General features: G+C 39.5%; 1 protein-coding gene across 1 annotated transcript in view; it reads right to left on the bottom strand.

Moving 5' to 3' along the window:
• The window catches only part of LOC124716796 (thyroid adenoma-associated protein homolog), a 222,189-nt gene that overhangs the window by 87,865 nt on the left and 113,891 nt on the right, over nt 1-20,433 (bottom strand). Inside the window, 3 exon segments of the mRNA XM_047243345.1 lie at nt 3,876-4,054; nt 12,977-13,113; nt 20,218-20,386. Of these exon segments, the coding sequence (XP_047099301.1) occupies nt 3,876-4,054; nt 12,977-13,113; nt 20,218-20,386 (485 nt within the window).

Below are 20,433 nucleotides of genomic sequence, written 5' to 3'. Positions count from 1 at the left end.
TCTAATAGAAAGTGTTGTAAGCTCTTTAAGACTGTTTGGAGATGATGCAGTCATCTCTAAAAAAAATAGCACTAACAGAAGACAGTATTTATATGCAGAATGACCTACTGGTGATTGATGACTGGTGCAGGCTCTGGAAGTTGACCCTGACTGTAAATAAATGTAACATATTGCGTGTACATAGGAAAGGAAATCCACTACTTACAACTACACTATTGATGAGAAATTGCTGGAAATATTATCTACCATAAAATAACTTGGACTAACTATACAGGGCAAGCGTAAGTGGAATGACTACACAAAACAAATAGCCATAAAAAGCAGATGTCAGACAGAGATTCATAGGAAGAACCTTATGGATATGTATCTCATCCAGAAAGGAAGTGGCTTACAAGGTACATGTTTGATTGATACTTGAGTACTGTTCATCAATACAGGACCCTTGTCGGGTAGGACTGACAAAAGACATAGAGAAGATCCAACGAAGAGTGGTGTATTTCACTATGCGTTCATTTAACCTGCATGAGAGCATTACAGAGTCCAGTGGTAGGAGTCATAAAAAACTTTAGTGGATAGGGCTAATAACATCTGTGAGCCAATTTATTTGCTAGATGAATTAAGCCATTTGCGAACGGCTTTCAAGAGAAATGGGTACACTGACAACGAAATAGATCGAGCACTCCACCCTAGAAGAAAAGTGTCCAAAAATACACGACAACAACAACCGTTGGCTGGAAAAGTTTGGGAAAGCTATTTGAATACCACAACATGCTAACTATATACTGAATGCTTATTATTTTTTTTAGTAGCTGCTATCACGATCAGTTGGTTAGTTTTTGAGAGAAGAATTAGCCAGTTTGGTGACAATTTGTGCAGTTGTCATTGTGGCCATCTCACTGATAGAATTATCTTTTATATTTACTACACAGAACCTTCATGCTTTATCCTAATGAAGTCCATTCTATCAGCATGAACAGAAACTGATGCACTTATAATTTTGAAGATTCCTAGTCATAAAATTTTCAACCAAGCCAATTAATTCTGAAAGAAATATTTTATTTTCACACATTTAATGATGGAAAGAGAGAGAGAGAGAGAGAGAGAGAGAGAGAGAGAGAGAGAGAGAGACAGACAGACAAGGATGGTAATATTATTATGAAAAACTCAGCACATTTTTCTCTCTCACCACTGTAACGGGAGTTCTTAGGTGATATGAAATTATGATTCACTATTGAATCAGTCCGACATTGGTTATTTGATTAAGCTAAAAGATTTTTTGTAATTCCTTCTTGTTCAAATTGCATATAAACTAAGTTACAACTGGCTGGTTTGGCTCTTGCCGATGTCTGAGAATAACGAGAAGAGAGAATGCAAGGAAATGGAAATGATAGAAGCATACCAATAAAGTGGACGATTAATGCTCTACTACACGGACTCCAATCACCAAATCTTGTCACAACAACAAAATAATAAAGTCAAAAGAATTTCCATTTGACACAGCCATTTCCACTCATAAAAATGTCTTTCTATGAAGCCCTTGCAATGGCGTACCCACCTAGGTAAAAAGCACTCTGTTAACTTGATGTGTCAGACTGGGATAAAACCACAAGCTTTTGATGGTGGATGCTGCTGTTGAAAGTGGGAGACTTTATTCAAAACCAAAAATCCCTCCTGAGGTATATCCTCCAAGTACCTCTTTCCTTCCACATCTAAACATTCACATGTTGGCCCAGTAGGGTGCTCAGTAACTCCCCATTATTATATTTGCAACAGAAGTGTGTTTACAGTGTTCATATATTACCATTCGATAAGTATCTCTTGCTAGATTACATCCACCTCAAACTAGGCAATTTAAATGATGACAAATAAAAATATGTAACAAAAGTTGATTCCCACCATTTGAAGATACTATATACCAAACTATGATGGTAGCTGTCCTTTTATTATTGAGCAGATTTTTCATGTGACACAAATAAACTGTCTGTGAATATGCTGTTTTCTCTAAGGGTCAGAGCATATTATTTCCACCATCTTCCAGGGATGATGAATGGAGGACCGAGAAACAGTTTCACATCACAAGTCATGGGATGTTCCTTTTGTTTCCGCACACAAGCTCACATGATCAGTCAAACTGATGATTATTGTTCTTTCATTTTTCAAACAATTCATTTGGATATCCTCAACAACTATGTTTACCAGACAATTATATCTTGTGCTAGGTGCAAATGCTTCACCTAGAGACAGCAAATAAATGAAATACTTGTTGGACTGCCACAATTTTTTCTCAGAAGAAGTGTAAAAAGTGAAGGTTAACATTTTATTACAAGAAACCAAAAGAAAAAAACTCAATGATCAATAACTTTTATTTCTTCTTAATTTTGTCTAAGACAGTGCACACATAGATTGTGTGGCCTCGTGCACAGGATGCAAGCGGAGCTTGCAATTTGCGGCATTGTTCCCACAGTTGATCAGGGTCCTTTGGCTTGGAGCTGAGTGGTGGGTCTCAACTGACACTCTGTGACACTCTTGGCTGTAGATTTCTAGACTTTGGTTCTCTGGTGAGGATTTGTAGGACTCACCTTGATAGGTCATGGGTGCACTACACATTTTTATTTATTTATTTATTTATTTTTTGAAGTTGGTAATTTGAGATTCTCGGGTGAACATTCGCCAGTCGATACGCAGGAAAGGGAAGTCAGACTGTATTCAGAGTAAAGACACTTTGACTGTGAAAATTTTATCAGTAAATTGTCGAAGTGTTTGAAAAAAAAAAACTTACCGGATTACTGCCCTCCAGGGAAGTTGTCAGGCTCAAGTTGTTCTTGGGACTAAGAGCTGGATGAAACCTTAAGTAGAAAGCTCTGAGACTGCCTTCATCACAAATTCTTTTATCATGTCGTTTCACTTTAAATCACTCTGTGTGCATTGGTCCTGATATTTAATGGATATGAATCTGCTTCCAGTGCTTGTTTGGTATAATTCAATTGCACAATAATCAGTCCTCCTGGAAATTTGGGTGCAGTACGTCACATTTATTTAAGTTGAGGCTAAATTGGCAATCCTTGCAGCAAGTCTTGATCTTCAGCATGTACTCTTGTATAAAGCTAAAATTTTCTAATGTTGTGACTTCTCCGTATAAAATAGCACTGTCCACGTACGGCCTCTGTGAGCTTCTAGCGTTATCGACCTAGGTCATTAACATATAATCACGGTCCTACACAGTTCCTCAGTGTGTGCCTGAAGTTACTTTTATGCTGGACGATTTAACTTAATTAAAAATCATGTGTTCTGTTCTGTTTGCTAGGAACTCTTTGATCTAATCAGAAAGCTAGTTCAATATTCCATAACTCCTATTTTGTTCGTAGGTGCCACTGTGGAAAGAACAGTATTGGACACCTATCGGAAGATGAAGAACACAGCATAGAGCTGGGTGACAGTATTTATTGTATTCTATGCCTCATGAACAAAGAGAGTGATCTGGGTTTCACACAATCACAGCTCATACAGGTCATATTGATTCACACAGAGGATGTTTTTTTCTCACATGAGATGTGTTCTAAAACTCAAGAGAGCTACAGTTTGTGCATACTTTTGATGACCCTTCTTAAAAAGAGGAATGTGTCACGCAGTTTTCACATGTATAGCATTGCTTCATTTCTCCAAAGACCTTCAGTAGATTGCTGCCAGAAGAGGGGTGAGTTATTTTGCATATTCTATGTACAATTGTACCAGGTAAAGGTCTTTCTGCTATTGTGTGATTAAAAAAGAAACACACACACACACACACACACACACACACACACACACACAATTCCACAGTCACTTACCTAGACATCTGTCAATGTCTGTAAATGTCACCTTCTGTAATCTCAAACCACTCACCCTGAGGCCACGGGCGCTCTCTCGGCGATGTCCCCAAGCAGCAGCGAGACCTCCTTGACGGTGCGCCACGAGCAGAGCAGCAACATCTGGGCCGAGCAGTTGACGTTCCGGAAAGTCACAGGGGAATCCTGTTCGGCACTCTGCTGCTGCAGCCGCCGCAGCAGGTCTTCGGCTGCAGATAAGGGGGCGTCACAATAATATAAGTACCTCTCACAGTGATAACGGAGGTGTAAGGTCTTCTCTTACATCTGACTGGGCATCCCTCATATGTTACACTAAATGCATTATGACAGCAAACATGTTTCAAGATTTCTTCAATTTAACACAGAGTTTAACAGTTAGTAATACTAGAAACAATAATACATCAACAAAAATAATGAATTTTTGAAAATATAATTTAATTAGATAGATAAAAAAGTCTAATTACCAAACGGTGCCAGGAAAACACACGACAAAAGGTATTAGTCCACAAGTTTTCGGAGCTAGTGGCTCCTTCTTCTGGCAGAAGGGTTGAAGAAGAAGTAAAAGGGGCGAAGGAAGAGGACTGGTGAAGTTTAGGAAATGGGTAAATTTCAGAAAAGTCACCCAGAACCCTGGGTCAGGGAAGTCTTACTGGATGAGATGAGAAGGACAGACTGATTGTCGAGGATTGCACTGGGTAAAATTTGTACACGTGAGAGCTTAAAGGTGGAAGACAGGGTAATATGCAAGAAACATATTACTGCCAAAACATCGTGCACAAGTTAGTAAGAGTGAAAAGCTAAATGCATTGTGTGTGAAAGAGGTGGGAGGGGGACGACAAAAAATAGATCAGAAAAGGAAAGATGTAGAAACCTAAAATGGAGAGAAGAAAGGATTAGTTATTGAGAAGAAATGGTGAGACCAAAGGAATTAACATAAATTAAGGACAGAGAACATGTTGTAACACAAGTTCCCAACTGGGGAGTTCTGAGAAACTAATGTCTGGGGGAAGAATCCAGAAGGCACGCACATCTACATCTACATCCATACTCCACAAGCCACCTGACAGTGTGTGGCGGAGGGTACCTTGTGTACCTCTATCGGTTCTCCCTTCTATTCCAGTCTCGTATTGCTTGTGGAAAAAAGGATTGTCGGTATGCCTCTGTGTGGGCTCTAATCTCTCTGATTTTATCCTCACGGTCTCTTCGCGAGATATACGTAGGAGGGAGCAATATACTGCTTGAATCCTCAGAGAAGGTATGTTCTCGAAACTTCAACAAAAGCCCGTACCGAGCTACTGAGCGTCTCCCCTGCAGTCTTCCACTGGAGTTTATCTATCATTTCCGTAACGCTTTCGCGATTACTAAATGATCCTGTAACGAAGCGCGCTGCTCTCTGTTGGATCTACTCTCTCTCTTTTATCAACCCTATCTGGTACAGATCCCACACTGCTGAGCAGTATTCAAGCAGTGGGCAAACAAGCGTACTGTAACCTACTTCCTTTGTTTTCGGATTGCATTTCCTTAGGATTCTTCCAATGAATCTCAGTCTGGCATCTGCTTTAACGACAATCAATTTTATATGATCATTCCATTTTAAATCACTCCTAATGCGTACTCCCAGATAATTTATGGAATTAACTGCTTCCAATTGCTGACCTGATATATTGTAGTTAAATGATAAGGGATCTTTCTTTCTTTGTATTCGCAGCACATTACACTTGTCTACATTGATATTCAATTGCCATTCCCTGCACCATGCGTCAATTCGCTGCAGATCCTCCTGCATTTCAGTATAATTCTCCATTGTTACAACCTCTCGATATACCACAGCATCATCCACAAAAAGCCTCAGTAAACTTCCAATGTCATCCACAAGGTCATTTATGTGTATTGTGAATAGCAACGGTCCTACGACACTCCCCTGCGGCACACCTGAAATCACTCTTACTTCGGAAGACTTCTCTCCATTGAGAATGGCGTGCTGCGTTCTGTTATCTAGGAACTCTTCAATCCAATCACACAATTGGTCTGATAGTCCATATGCTCTTACTTTGTTCATTAAATGACTGTGGGGAACTGTCATGACACAGGCACTGAGGTCTTCATTGTTTGGTTTTAGAGCACGCTCTGCAACAGGATATTGTCTGTTGGCAGAATACACCTTCTGCCTATGCCTATTAAACCTAACTGATAACTTGGTGGTGATCATGCCAATGTAAACGGCCAAATACAGTTTAAGAACAGCTGGTATATGATGTGTCATTTCACAGGTGGCTCTTCCCTTGATAGTATATGTTTTGCCACCAGTTACAGAGTTGATACAGGTTGTGGTAGTACGGTGCATAGGGCAAGTCACACAGGAGATGGTCACGGAGCCAGGAGCCATAGGGTAGGGAGATGGTGGAGCATAGGGTATGACAAGGATATTGTGGAGATTTGGAGAGTGACAAAGAGCTATTCTAGGTATGTTGGGCAAAACGTCAGGCAGAATGGACATCATTTGAGGACAGGATTTTAGGAAGTGATAGCCTCGTCGAAGTAAATGATCAATACATTCAAGGTCAGGATAATACTGAGTGACAAGTGGTGTACTCCAAGTTGTTTTCTAGAGGATCAGCATTATCAGGACTGGATGCGGTGTATTGCTGTGATCTGAACAAATATGTTTGCCTCAAATGCCAAAGCTGTATGGGAGGGAATGTTTGACATGAAAAGGACGGCAACTGTCAAAATGCAAGTATTGCTGTTTGTTGGTAGGTGGGAACTGGCACTACAACATGTCCTCGGTTCTCGCCACCCACTTGGTCTTAATTTAATTTCTTCGGTCTTGGCATTTCTTCACAGTAACTATTCCTTCCTTCACTCCCTTTTAGTCTTCTACATCTTTTATTTTATGATGTGTCTATTTTTCATCACTTCCTCCTATCTCTGTCACATAATATGCACCTAGCTTTTCACTCCTATTAACTCATGCATGATGCTTTGGTGGTACAGTGAAACCTCTATATAACGTTTTTCCAAGGGACCACAAATTCTGAACACTGTGTAGAGGAAAACACTATAAAGAGGAGGGCTTCCAAATAATAATTATAGGGCATTACTGAAGATAGGGATACCACTAATCAGCTTTGACAAATGGTGCCACAGATGGCATTTTACATTTTCACAATACCGTAATATGATATTCATTGCAAATGGTCAATGTATCAAATGATTAGTATTTTGTAATTAAAACATGGGGCCCGGTAGGTGGACGTGTAAAAGTAAATGGATCAGTTTGTACTGTAAAAAGTTATAACAGATTCATAAGATATGACATCATTGTCCAAAGCTGACAGGTGGTATCCCGTTCCTCAGTTGATCCAATTATAGAATATGAGTCAAATTTTATTTATGATATACTGCACATATTACATAAAAACACAGTAAGTGGTACAGATTAAAAAAGAATTAGTTACAAAAAAATTACTTTAATAATTAAATTATGAAATGGAACTTAAATTTGAACAAAACTCTAGGAATCTAAGCAATCTGAAAATCACAGACCTATGATTTTTTTAAAATATTCAAGCAAGCATATTTCTTTTCTGTTTCTCCTTGACTGTATGGCAATCATTTATTGCTCATTCTGTCCTCAAGTCTATAGGCCATCATATATCTCCTAAATGTCTCAAAGGCTTCAGCTGCCTTAGTATATGAGGGCACATGGTCATCTTCCTTGTCACTGTCACTTTCACTACCACTATTATTCTCCAAGCTTCTCTCTGCAGTCACCTCCTCAATACTTTGTACTCCTGTGGTAGCCACGTTGTCATCCACAGCCACGAAGTCCTCAAAGTGCAGAATCACTACCTATTAATTCCTGAAACTCTTGCAAATCACTTGCAACATCTTCCACAGGAGCTGCCATCTCATTCTCACAGAATCCGCTTTTGTGAAACAGTTTTTAATAGTTTCAGCACTGACTTCCCTCCATGAGTACATAATTAAATTCATTGTCTGTAAAATATTCAGCTTCAGTTGTGAGCTCTGCTGGCTTCCTGGTTTTCTTTGGTCCCTCAAATTCAAGGCCTTTTTTACAAGGGCTGTCCGATATTTAACCTGAAGGGCGTGTAGTATTCCGAAGTCCAAAGGTTGCAGGTGGCTGGTGCAGTTGGGTGGCAGGAAAATTACTTTCACATTTCTCAGAAAGGATATGTCTGGTGGATGGGCCTCACATCTATCCACAAACAGCAGCACTTTTCTTGCAACACTCCCCATTTTGGCGTCAAATTCTCTGAGAAAACAAAAATATATCACTCATCATCCATGCCTTGGCATTGTTTGTATATTTGCACGGAAACGTAGAAATGTTTTTAAAGCGCCTCGGATTTTTTGGCTTCCCTATAACCAAAGGTTTCAGTTTTTCACTGCCATCGGCGTTTATACACAACAAAACGGTAAGATGTTTCTTGCTCTTCTTACTGCCATGGCAATTTTCCCCACGAAAAGTAAATGTCTTATCCAGCATTAAACTGAGAAACATGCCAGTTTCGTCAGTGTTATGAGTGTCATGCAGTTTGTAGCCATGTATCAGATTAGGGAGAGTCTGCATCCACTGAGTTACAGTTGGTTTGTCCACACTTTTACTTTCCCCACATTCCGCTTTGTATACAACACCATGATGCTGTCAAAATTTATCAATCCATGCATTGGACACCTTAAAATTTTCCATTCGTAACTGCAGTGATATTTGAAGCACCTTCTCCTTCAGAATAGTTCAGTTTATAGGAATGTTTGCAGTGCATGCTTGCTGAAACCAAGCTAATAAAACTTCCTCCATTTCGTCGTAAGTTGATGGTTTCACAAGCATACGTTTCGAATTTCCACAATTCTCAAACCCTTCGATTATCGACGATCTGTTTTTCATAGTAGTGTTGAGTGTTGAGGGGGCCAGTTCAAATTGCTTCGCTAGCTCCACGTGACTCACACCAGGAGATGCCTCCACTTTTTTAATAGCAGAAAACTTCTCTTCCTGAGAAATGTTCTTCCACTTTTCACTCATGTTCACTGATGAAAGCTTAAAAAATAAAGTTATATCGAAGACACACTCTCACTAGACACACAAACTGTTTGCTGCTCAGCTCACACAACATGCTATGAATACAAAGCATCGACTGAAATGGCACCAGAAAGATTGCAAGCAGAACGTGCGTCACATGTCATGTGACCGGGTTCTGCCACTGACATATGAAACACGCTGAGCACAAGCTTCCTGAGCCGGTGCAAATTGTGAATCCACAGCACAAAAATCTGTGTGTCTACATCCAGTCACTTAAACGTTATAAAGAGGTAAATAATTGACCAGGGTTCCAAAAATATGAGCGTTATATGGAGAAAATTGTAATATAGAGGAAACTTAGTAAAGAGGAAAATTTAACATTGTTTATAAGGGTTTTTAGTCGGGACCGAAAAAAACGGACTTAATATAGAGGAAAACATTATATGGAGGAACATTATAAAGAGGTTTCACTGTAATCTTTTTCTCGCGTATTACCCTATCTCCCATCTTTAAGCTCTCATGTTTTCAAATCTCATCTGGTGCAGTCCCCAACAATCAGTCCCTCCTTCTCATCTCAACTGTTAAGTCTCCCCTGACCTGGGGTTTGGGGTGACTTTCCTGGATTCTACCCCTTTTTCTAGATAACACTAGTTCTTTTCCTTCGTCCCACAGCCTGAAGAAGGAGCCACTGTCTCCAAAAGCTTGCAAACATTGATACCTTTTATGTGTGTCACTTCTTGCCACAGCTTGATGAGTAGAAACAATAACAGCAATACAAGAAAAAAGTAACTGTTTATATATCTCTGTGGTGAATAGAATATAGGAGATGAGTTTCAGGCAGGTAGACTGAGACTCTCAGCTGTGGCAGCAATGAATTTGACAGGAAAGATGGCAGCATTTTCAGTAGCTGCCTATGTAGCTCTCCTCAAAAGTACATTAATACGTAAGTACATAAATACATAAAAGTACATTAATACATAAGGGTTCTAAAAAATGAACAGCACATGGTAACATATGTTTATTTCAAGTGAAATGAGATAAAAATGCAACTGTGCTTCTGGCTTGTGGCTTCACAATAGTCACAACTGGAGGAGGTATAATATAAGGAAGTATAAAAGTAATGAGGTGTGGAGGTGCGCGCGTGCATGTACGCACACACACACACACACACACACACACACACACACACAGTACAGTGTAGCTTCTTCCAGACAGCAGCAATGTTTTTGTTTTATGAGGTGTGTTCGAAAAATTACGGAACTTTGTCCACAAAACTTTTCTATGCTTACCTTCCCGGAAGCTGTCTTGGTATGCCTCTTGTTGAATTGTGTGAGACACCATCGCAAAATTTCTTTCATCTCACATATCGTTGCAAATCTTTGTCCTTTCAACTTTGGAAACAAGAAAAAGTCCACAGGTCTGGAGAGTAAGGAGAATGAGCCAACATAGCGATTCCGTTTCTTGCGCAAAAGTCATGCATTAACAGGGATGAATGTGCAGGTGCGTTTTCATGATGCAAGAACCATGAATTGTCTCGTCACATTTCAGGCTGTTTCCTCCTCACATTTTCTCCCAGGCGTCACAGCACGCACCGATATCCTTCAAAGGCAAAAGAAACCATCAGCATGGCTTTTACATTTGACCTGACCTGACAGGCTTTTTTTGGTCATGGAGAACCCTCCGACCCATTATGAAGAGTGATCCTTGGTCTCAACATCATAACTGTAGATCCAAGTCTCATCATCAGCTACAATTCTTCTAAGGATCATCTTGTTCTCGTTTGCATGATCCAAAAGCTCTTCACATATTGCAAGGTGAAGGTCTTTCTGGTCTTGAATCATGAGCTGTGGGACGAACTTGGCCGCAACATGATGCATTCCAAGATGCAGTGTCGGGATTTTATGACTCGATCCAACTGAAATGTTACATTCTTCTGCAATCTCTTGGACAGTCATTTGACTGGCATGCATAATTTAGTTGACATTCCTGACATGAGTATCACAGGGTGTTCTGAATGAGAGTCATCTTAACTTTAGTACGGCCATTTTTAAACTGTGTGAAACATTCATAGCACCAAATATAGCTTATGTACTCATTACCGTAGGCTTCCTGTATCATTTGGTGTGTGTGTGTGTGTGTGTGTGTGTGTGTGTGTGTGTGTGTGTGTGTGCGTGTGTGTGTCCACGCGCGCGCGTGTGTAAAGATATTGTTGAGTTTCACAGAAAATTTAATGCAAACACGTTGCTCCTTACTTTGCCATCTCGAAATTCACAATCTGTGTCACACAGTGTTCTACACAATACAGCACTGAACAACAACTAACAGACATGCAACAATGGAACTACTGGCAATTACACATTAAACACAGACATGTGCAGCGATGCCAAATACATTTCAGTCAGACACACCATTGGCATGAAATTAAGGATATTACGGAATTTTTTGTTCAGAATTCATATGGATGGGCACAGCTAGATACTAGATAAGCAAGACCTTGTGTTGTGACTATTATGTATCAGGTGCTTAACCTCTGATGTGAGCTACTAGGTTGCATGTACGCTGAGGATCCAATGAAGTAGACATAGGGTGTGGCTGTCACATAAACTTGTGGACAGAATATAATAACGAGCTAAGAAGGAAAGGTCCCGAGCAGTGGAGTTGACTTTTTGAAATCACCTATATGCTGACGTAGGTTAAGATCCCAAGTTTCACACCCTGTAACCATTCACCCTGCAGGGTCCTCATTTGTGAGTAGTTAATGAAGGAAAAAAGTTCAGAATTTCATGTCATGCAATTTAGCTTTAAGAAGGCCACGTACAACAAACTCCTTGGGCAATATTACGGTGGAGGTACTAGCCTCATGTGTCAGAGCTTGTGGGTTCAAATCTCGTCAATTGTGTTGAAATTTTTATTTTTACATCTTTATCAAAAAGACTGATCATAGTTTTCATTCAATTAATTGGATTAAATGCAACTTTTTTAAAATTTTCATTGCTGTATCACACCATTTTAATCAACGTATTAACTTTTACAATTGCTTCCTATCATTCTTTTTTCAGTTGGGGTCTTTGTGCAAGTGAATTTAATTATTTTTATTTGTCTATAAGAATATTTAAATATTTGAAACTGCCAATTTACTGGTTGAAAAACAAAAGCTGGAATAATGTATTTAAATTGACCGTGCAAAAAGAGGTCCATTTTTTTGGATGGTTAACATCATAAACTCATTTAAAACATTAATCCTTATTTCACTGTCGACAAAACAATGCAGATAAAGATTTAAGTGAAAGAATGGATTATAAATAAAACAAAATTTAAGCAAAATGAGGATAAAAATATAGAATGATAAATCGGAAGAAGTTACATCAAAGTTAATACGTAAAAATAATTAATATCACAAGCACAAAAATTCCAAGGGGAAAAAGAATGATAGGAAGAAGAAATGAAAGCAACTGTAAAAGTTGATATGTTGATTAAAATGATGTGACGAAGATAAAAAATAAAAAAAAAATACATTTAATTCAGTTACCTGAATAAAAATAATGATCAATATCATTTTAATAAAGATTTAAAAATAAAAAAAATTTCAAGGCATCTAACCAAATTCAAAACCTCAATGTCTTAAATGTGAGGCCAATAGTTTAAGCATTATGTTGCACAAGGAGTCTATTGTACTTTTTTTTTTTTTTTAAACTGAAGCGGATCACGAAAAATTCTGAAATATTATTTTCGTTGGTTACTCACAATTGAGGGTCCACTAGGGTGAATGGCTGCACGGCGTGAAGCTTGGGACAGCAATGTTTGTAACCATATAGATGACTTCATAAACTTAATTCCACCACAGCAGACCGCTCCTTGTGAGGGGACAGGTCATCACTCACCTACAACATGCACCAAGTTGCACGTAGGCACACAGAAAGTATATACTGGCCACAAATGAGCAGAGGAGTAGGGGCTCAAGTTGCTCTGTGATGGAAACTAACCAACCCTGAGCTGCAGTGAAGGTGTGATGCCTCGTATGTGGTAGCAGATCATGTTACATATTTATAGCTGCATCTGCAAAAATGTCTGCAGAGTGCATTTGGTGTACCTGGTGTGAAATCCATGGGTAGGTGTCCCTCAGGTGATGAACTGTTCACCACTTCTTCCACAGCCTTGCAGGCCTCAAAGGCGAGCTCAATCATGTATTGCATAAACTCCTGCCAGTCTGGATCACTGTTCACTTCCCTGCGAAAAGGGCCAAACGAACAGTTAAATGTCACTTCTGTAACATGAAATTACAAGGCTGAAATAAACCGTCCAATAAATAATATAATGTCTGATACACAATAAATTATGACAGTGGTGGAAGGGAATTAGGTATTTGCACTGAACCAAAGACACATTTAAAATAAAAACACATTTACTAACTTTCTATGTCATTTACACTGGCTACAGGAGCATTTCACGTGGTTATCATTTTCACAACAGTTATCAAAATCTGCAAATACAAGCATCAGTACCTAACATAGCATTCTGTGTGTAAAAGAGTGTAAATTTGTGGCCAATTTATTTTCAGTTCTGTGACATATTAGTTCCATTGCCACAAACACAATACATGTAATAACTTTTGTATCAAATAAAACAGACAGTTTAGAAAAAGACTATAAAACTTACAAGAGGGATAACCAAAAAATTTTGAATATTGTCTTTAAACCTTAAGGTTGCTTAAATAAACGTTTGGCTATTCACAAGTACATGCCTGTAGTCCCCGTACATATTGAAACCCTCTTTCTACAGTACTCTAGCCAGACCAAAATGACCCGACCCATTTGTAAAGTGGAGTATCTTGTGGAAATATGTTTTCTGTATTTGAAATGGAACAATGCTAATGTGTGTCGACTAAGTGGAAGTGTACTGCAACAACGCATCATCACATGACAGTGGAAAGGTGGGGTACAACATTCTGACCACAACAAAAGTCGCCACCCACTCACATCCACTGTAAAAATTCTGGTGACCCAAGACAGCAGTACAAATGTTGCAGCTTTGTAAGACTGATCCAGATGATTTCTTTAGCCACACAATCACTGCAACTCGCCACATACAGGAGGCACTGAGTCAGGCCAGCACAGCGAAAAAGACAGCTAAAATAATTAACCTTTCTGACAAAGTCATTCTTCCAGGCTAGACTGCTTCTCATTACATACAGGAGGCACTGAGTCACAGAAAGGCACAATGAACAAGAGTACAGAAACAATTATGAGCTGTGCACGCTCCCATATTAATACTGGGATTTAAGTGCATGCTCAGCTCCTACCAGAGGTATGTCTGCTGTGTGTTGAATGGGGAACACACCTAGGCCTACCAGAGAGTCGCAGCATTCCCCTACCTGTGTGGATACAAATCACACTCCAGAGTTCGACTGGTCCCATTCCTGTTGCCTCGGTTGGTGGACATGCCCACGTACACTGTTCGTAATTCTCTGTCCTGATGCAGGAATAACAGTGAGCACCTCGCAGATAAGTGTCCACTGAGTTTCAGTTGGTGTTCTTCTTGTAAGTTGTCCCAGTTTATACTGCTGATGCCTTTTATGTGGAGCAGAATCCCATTAGTAAGAACATACCCAAGTTAAACAATGACTATGTGATAACAGTTAGGGTTGCGACCCGCCCCAGTTTTTATGGGATGTCCCATATTTTACAGCTGAAATTTGTGTCCCATATTATTCACCTTCCTCCTGTTAAATTCGATGAGCTCTAGATTCGTATAAAAGAGGATATTTTAAGTTTGAGGTCCTGTTGGCCAGCAAATCACAATATTCTGTTTAATACTATTGCGAAGTCTATAGTTGAATAGCTGAACTTATGGAACAAAAGGAAATTGCCTCATTCACAGTGTTTGTGGTTAAACAACATTGTTGGAGACTGCTCAGTCTTTCCTTCTCATCCCGACTGTTAAGTCTCCCCTGGTCCGAGATTCTGGCCAACCTTTCCGAACTCCACCCATTTTCTCCACCCCACCAGTCCATTTCTTTCACCCCTCTTCTTTCTCCTTGAAGCCAATGGATATGAAAGCCTGCAAATGTAAATACCTTTATATGTGTGTACTCTTAGTACCACTCGTTGAGCAGATTTTTTATCTATCTGATTAGATTATATTTTCATGAAATACTACTGGAAACATTTCTAAACTGATGACTATCGACTTGAGGAGGAGAGCAGAGAGAAGACACTTTAAGGTTAATTTTCCATTATTATTTCTTGCACTATTCTAGTTAATGATGTAAGACCTTTAACTCCACTGCTGGATATCTAACATCTATATTTTCTGACATACTACTCGCAGTTCTTCAACATTTCCAATCATGTCCCTTATTTTTGTTAAATATCCCTTATTTGTGAGCTAGTGCTCCTTATTTCATTGTTGTAAAGATGCCAACCCTAATAAGAGCTGCTTATGAGAGATTTCTGTGTGTATTTTCCTAAGTTTTATGTTGTTGTTGTTGTGGTCTTCAGTCCTGAGACTGGTTTGATGCAGCTCTCCATGCTACTCTATCCTGTGCAAGCTTCTTCATCTCCCCGTACCTACTGCAACCTACATCCTTCTGAATCTGCTTAGTGTATTCATCTCTTGGTCTCCCTCTACGATTTTCACCCTCCATGCTGCCCTCCAATACTAAATTGGTGATCCCTTGATGCCTCAGAACACGTCCTACCAACCGATCCCTTCTTCTAGTCAAGTTGTGCCACAAACTTCTCTTCCCCCAATCCTATTCAACACCTCCTCATTAGTTACGTGATCTACCTATCTAATCTTCAGCTTTCTTCTACAGCACCACATTTTGAAAGCTTCTATTCTCTTCTTGTCTAAATTATTTATCGTCCATGTTTCACTTCCATACATGGCTACACGCCATACAAATACTTTCAGAAACGACTTCCTGACACTTTAATCAATACCCGATGTTAACAAATTTCTCTTCTTCAGAAACGCTTTCCTTGCCATTGCCAGTCTACATTTTGTATCCTCTCTACTTCGACCATCATCAGTTATTTTGCTCCCCAAATAGCAAAATTCCTTTACTACTTTAAGTATCTCATTTCCTGATCTAATACCCTCAACATCACCCGACTTAGTTCGACTACATTCCATTATCCTTGTTTTGCTTTTGTTGATGTTCATCTTATACCCTCCTTTCAAGACACTGTCCATTCCATTCAACTGCTCTTCCAAGTCCTTTGCTGCCTCTGACAGAATTACAATGTCATCGGCAAACCTCAAAGTTTTTATTTCTTCTCCATGGATTTTAATACCTACACCGAATTTTTCTTTTGTTTCCTTCACAGCTTGCTCAATATACAGATTGAATAACATCGGGGAGAGGCTACAACCCTGCCTCACTCCCTTCCCAACCACTGCTTCCCTTTCATGCCCCTCAACTCTTATAACTGCAATTTGGTTTCTATACAAATTGTAAATAGCCTTTCGCTCCCTGTATTTGACCCCTGTCACCTTCATAATTTGAAAGAGAGTATTCCAGTCAACATTGTCAAAAGCTTTCTCTAAGTCTACAAACGCTTGAAACATAGGTTTGCCTTTCCTTAATCTATTTTCTAAGATAAGTCGTAGGGTCACTATTGCCTCACGTGTTCCAACATTTCTACGGAATCCAAATTGATCTTCCCAGAGGTCGGCTTCTACTAGTTTTTCCATTCGTCTGTAAAGAATTCGCGTTAGTATTTTGCAGCCGTGACTTATTAAACTGATAGTTCGGTAATTTTCACATCTGTCAATACCTGCTTTCTTTGGGATTATTATATTCTTCTTGAAGTCTGTGGGTATTTCGCCTGTCTCGTACATCTTGCTCACCAGATGGTAGAGTTTTGTCATGACTGGCTCTCCTAAGGCCATCAGTAGTTCTAATGGAATGTTGTCTACTCCCGGGGCCTTGTTTCGACTCAGGTCTTTCAGTGCTCTGTCAAACTCTTCACGCAGCATCATATCTCCCATTTCATCTTCATCTACATCCTATTCCATTTCCATAATATTGTCCTCAAGTACATCGCCCTTGTATAGACCCTCTATATACTCCTTCCACCTTTCTGCTTTCCCTTCTTTGCTTTGAACTGGGTTTCCATCTGAGCTCTTGATATTCATACAAGTGGTTCTCTTTTCTCCAAAGGTCTCTTTAATTTTCCTGTAGGCAGTATCTATCTTACCTCTAGTGAGATAAGCCTCTACATCCTTACATTTATCCTCTAACCATCCCTGCTTAGCCATTTTGCACTTCCTGTCGATCTCATTTTTGAGGCGTTTGTATTCCTTTTTGCCTGCTTCATTTACTGCACTTTTATATTTTCTCCTTTCATCAATTAAAATCAATATTTCTTCTGTTACCCAAGGGTTTCTACTAGCCCTCGTCTTTTTGCCAACTTGATTGTCTGCTGCCTTCACTACTTCATCCCTCAAAGCTACCCATTTTTCTTCTACTGTATTTCTTTCCCCCATTCCTGCCATTTGTTCCCTTACGCTCTCCCTGAAACTCTGTACAACCTCTGGTTTAGTCAGTTTATCCTGGTCCCATCTCCTTAAATTCCCACATTTTTTGCAGTTTCTTCAGTTTTAATCTACAGTTCATAACGAATAGATTGTGGTCAGAGTCCACATCTGCCCCTGGAAATGTCTTACAATTTAAAACCTGGTTCCTAAATCTCTGTCTTACCATTATATAATCTATCTGATACCTTGTAGTACCTCCAGGGTTCTTCCATGTATACAACCTCCTTTCATGATTCTTGAACCAAGTGTTACCTATGATTAAGTTATGCTCTGCACAAAATTCTACCAGGCGGCTTCCTCTTTCATTTCTTACCACCAATCCATATTCACCTACTACATTTGCTTCTCTCCCTATTCCTACTACCGAATTCCAGTCACCCATGACTATTAAATTTTCGTCTCCCTTCACTATCTGAATAATTTCTTTTATTTCATCATACATTTTTTTCAATTTCTTCGTCATCTGCAGAGCTAGTTGGCATATAAACTTGTACTACTGTAGTAGGCGTGGGCTTCGTGTCTATCTTGGCCACAATAATGTGTTCACTATGCTGTTTGTAGTAGCTTACCCGCATTGCTATTTTTTTATTCATTATTAAACCTACTCCTGCATTACCCCTATTTGACTTTGTATTTATAACCCTGTATTCGCCTGACCTAAAGTCTTGTTCCTCCTGCCACCGAACTTCACTAATTACCACTATATCTAACTTTAACCTATCCATTTCCCTTTTTAAATTTTCTAATCTACCTGCCCGATTAAGGGACCTGACATTCCACGCTCTGATCCATAGAACACCAGATTTCTTTCTCCTGATAACAACGTCCTCTTGAGTAGTCCCCGCCCGGAGATCCGAATGGGGGACTATTTTACCTCTGGAATATTTTACCCAAGAGGACGCCATCATCATTAACCACACAGTAAAGCTGCATGCCCTCGGGAAAAATGACGGCTGTAGTTTCCCCTTGCTTTCAACCGTTCGCAGTACCAGCACAGCAAGGCCGTTTTGGTTAGTGTTACAAGGCCAGATCAGTCAATCATCCGGACTGTTGCCCCTGCAACTACTGAAAAGGCTGCTGCTCCTCTTCAGGAACCACGCTTTTTTCTGGCCTCTTAACAGATACCCCTCCATTGTGGTTGCACCTACGGTATGGCTATCTGTATCACTGAGGCACACAAGCCTCCCCACCAACGGCAAGGTCCATGGTTCATGTGGGGCTAAGTTTGATATCTTTAAAATTTCTTGTTGATTACTTTAATCTGGAAATATTTCCCTTTATCTGCACTACTAGTGCATTCTTTTCTAGTTTTAAGTACCTTTCAAATTTTTTAATTATTCTCTGCTAGACTCAATCTAAAAACACTTGCTTTCACTTGCACTACTCGTGTGCGCACTTTCAGACTTTAGATACCTTTAAAATGTTTTTGTCAGTTTACTTTTATGTAGAAAAATTTGTCTCTACATGCACTACAAGTGCATGCATTTTCTAATTTCAGGTACCTTTAACTTTTTATTGTCAGTTAATGTCAAAACATACAGTGTGTGTCGTAGTTTATTTAGTTATGTAGACTGTACTCTATTAAACTACTTGTAGGTTCAAAGGACTCAGACGTTTGTCGTCATTTCTTCTGTCATGACAGAGCCCATGTGCTATTTGCCACTTACATGGTATGTAACTTTAATGTATTTTCTATTTGTATGTTTTATAATCTGTTGTGAGTTGAGCAACCATTCCGCGTTTGGGGCCAGCTCAAGCCAGTTACTGTGAATTTGTTAATAAGCACCTATCAGGCCAATTACTTTTTATTTGTCCGTACTCTGTTTTGTGAATAATTATTACGCTCTTTGATTTGCTAATGCTCATCTTCCAATTTTAAAGCCACTGTAGCAGTATATGTTAGCTCATATATTTGGTTATATGGGAAGTTCCTTTCATGATTAAAATGTGTGCACAGTGTGGTCTTTGCAACATCGATTTATAAGTGACCAAAAAAAGTACCGAGATCCAGTAATTGTCTCTGAGGTCATTTTCTAATGCTATAGAATTCAGTGAGTTTTGGTCAATATTAAAACTCTCTGTGTAATTGACCCTTGCTCTCCACCATTCCAGATTAAGTCCTTGGACTACTACTTTGAAAGAAGGAGTTTGTCTCAAAGATTAATTATTTTAGCAATCCTTTTCAATGGACATGTCTGCAACTCAACACTTTCTATAGGTAGGGAATAGCAATCTATCCTTTCCATATTGTTGTTTTTCTACCCTGGACTTTCCCTTTTTTAAATTAATATATTTATGACACTGGAAAGTTCTGAAATACAAACAGGGGATGGAGTAAAGGTAGCCACCAAGCACTGCACAGTGGATCAATTGATTGATTGGCACATAGAAGGTCACTGTAAGCTGCATGATTTTTCCTGTTTCTGCAGTTGTCAACCACTCAGAGCATTACTATCAAGTGAATTGTGGGAACATTTACTCCTATGACATTTAACATTAATATCATGTTACACATAATGCAATGGCTGCTGTGAAAGTGCTACAAAACTGGTCACAACTTCTTTGTTAGCGATGCAGATAAAGAAAATTGTGCTTCAGCTGAATTGCAGTGATTACTTCCGTATGCAGATGTTTCTGAACCCTCCCTCCAAAGCACTGGCCAGCCTTTCTATCTGCTTGTAGTTCACACGTAAAACACTACATACAGCCGTTTTTAGTTCAGAATGTTGTGCTCTCTGACACTGCTACCGAATTCAAGCACGACGACAACAGCAGCATTCCGGTCCTCACCTGAAGTCGACACCCTGCAGGAGGTGCCGTATGCAGAACAGTGGCCCGTACATAGGGTGGGTCGCAGAAGCTTCCAACAGGTTTCTGTTGGCGGCATTAACCAAATCTATCAGGCGGTCCTGCAGCAATTTCACTATGGCCAGAATCATATCTTCATATGTAGAGTCACCTGCGGAACAACAAATAATGTTTACAAAAAAGGAGAGAGAGAATAGA

The sequence above is a fragment of the Schistocerca piceifrons genome, chromosome 9 (assembly GCF_021461385.2).
Source record: "Schistocerca piceifrons isolate TAMUIC-IGC-003096 chromosome 9, iqSchPice1.1, whole genome shotgun sequence".
Lineage (NCBI taxonomy): Eukaryota > Metazoa > Arthropoda > Insecta > Orthoptera > Acrididae > Schistocerca > Schistocerca piceifrons.
This window is presented reverse-complemented; position numbering and strand designations above follow the sequence as displayed.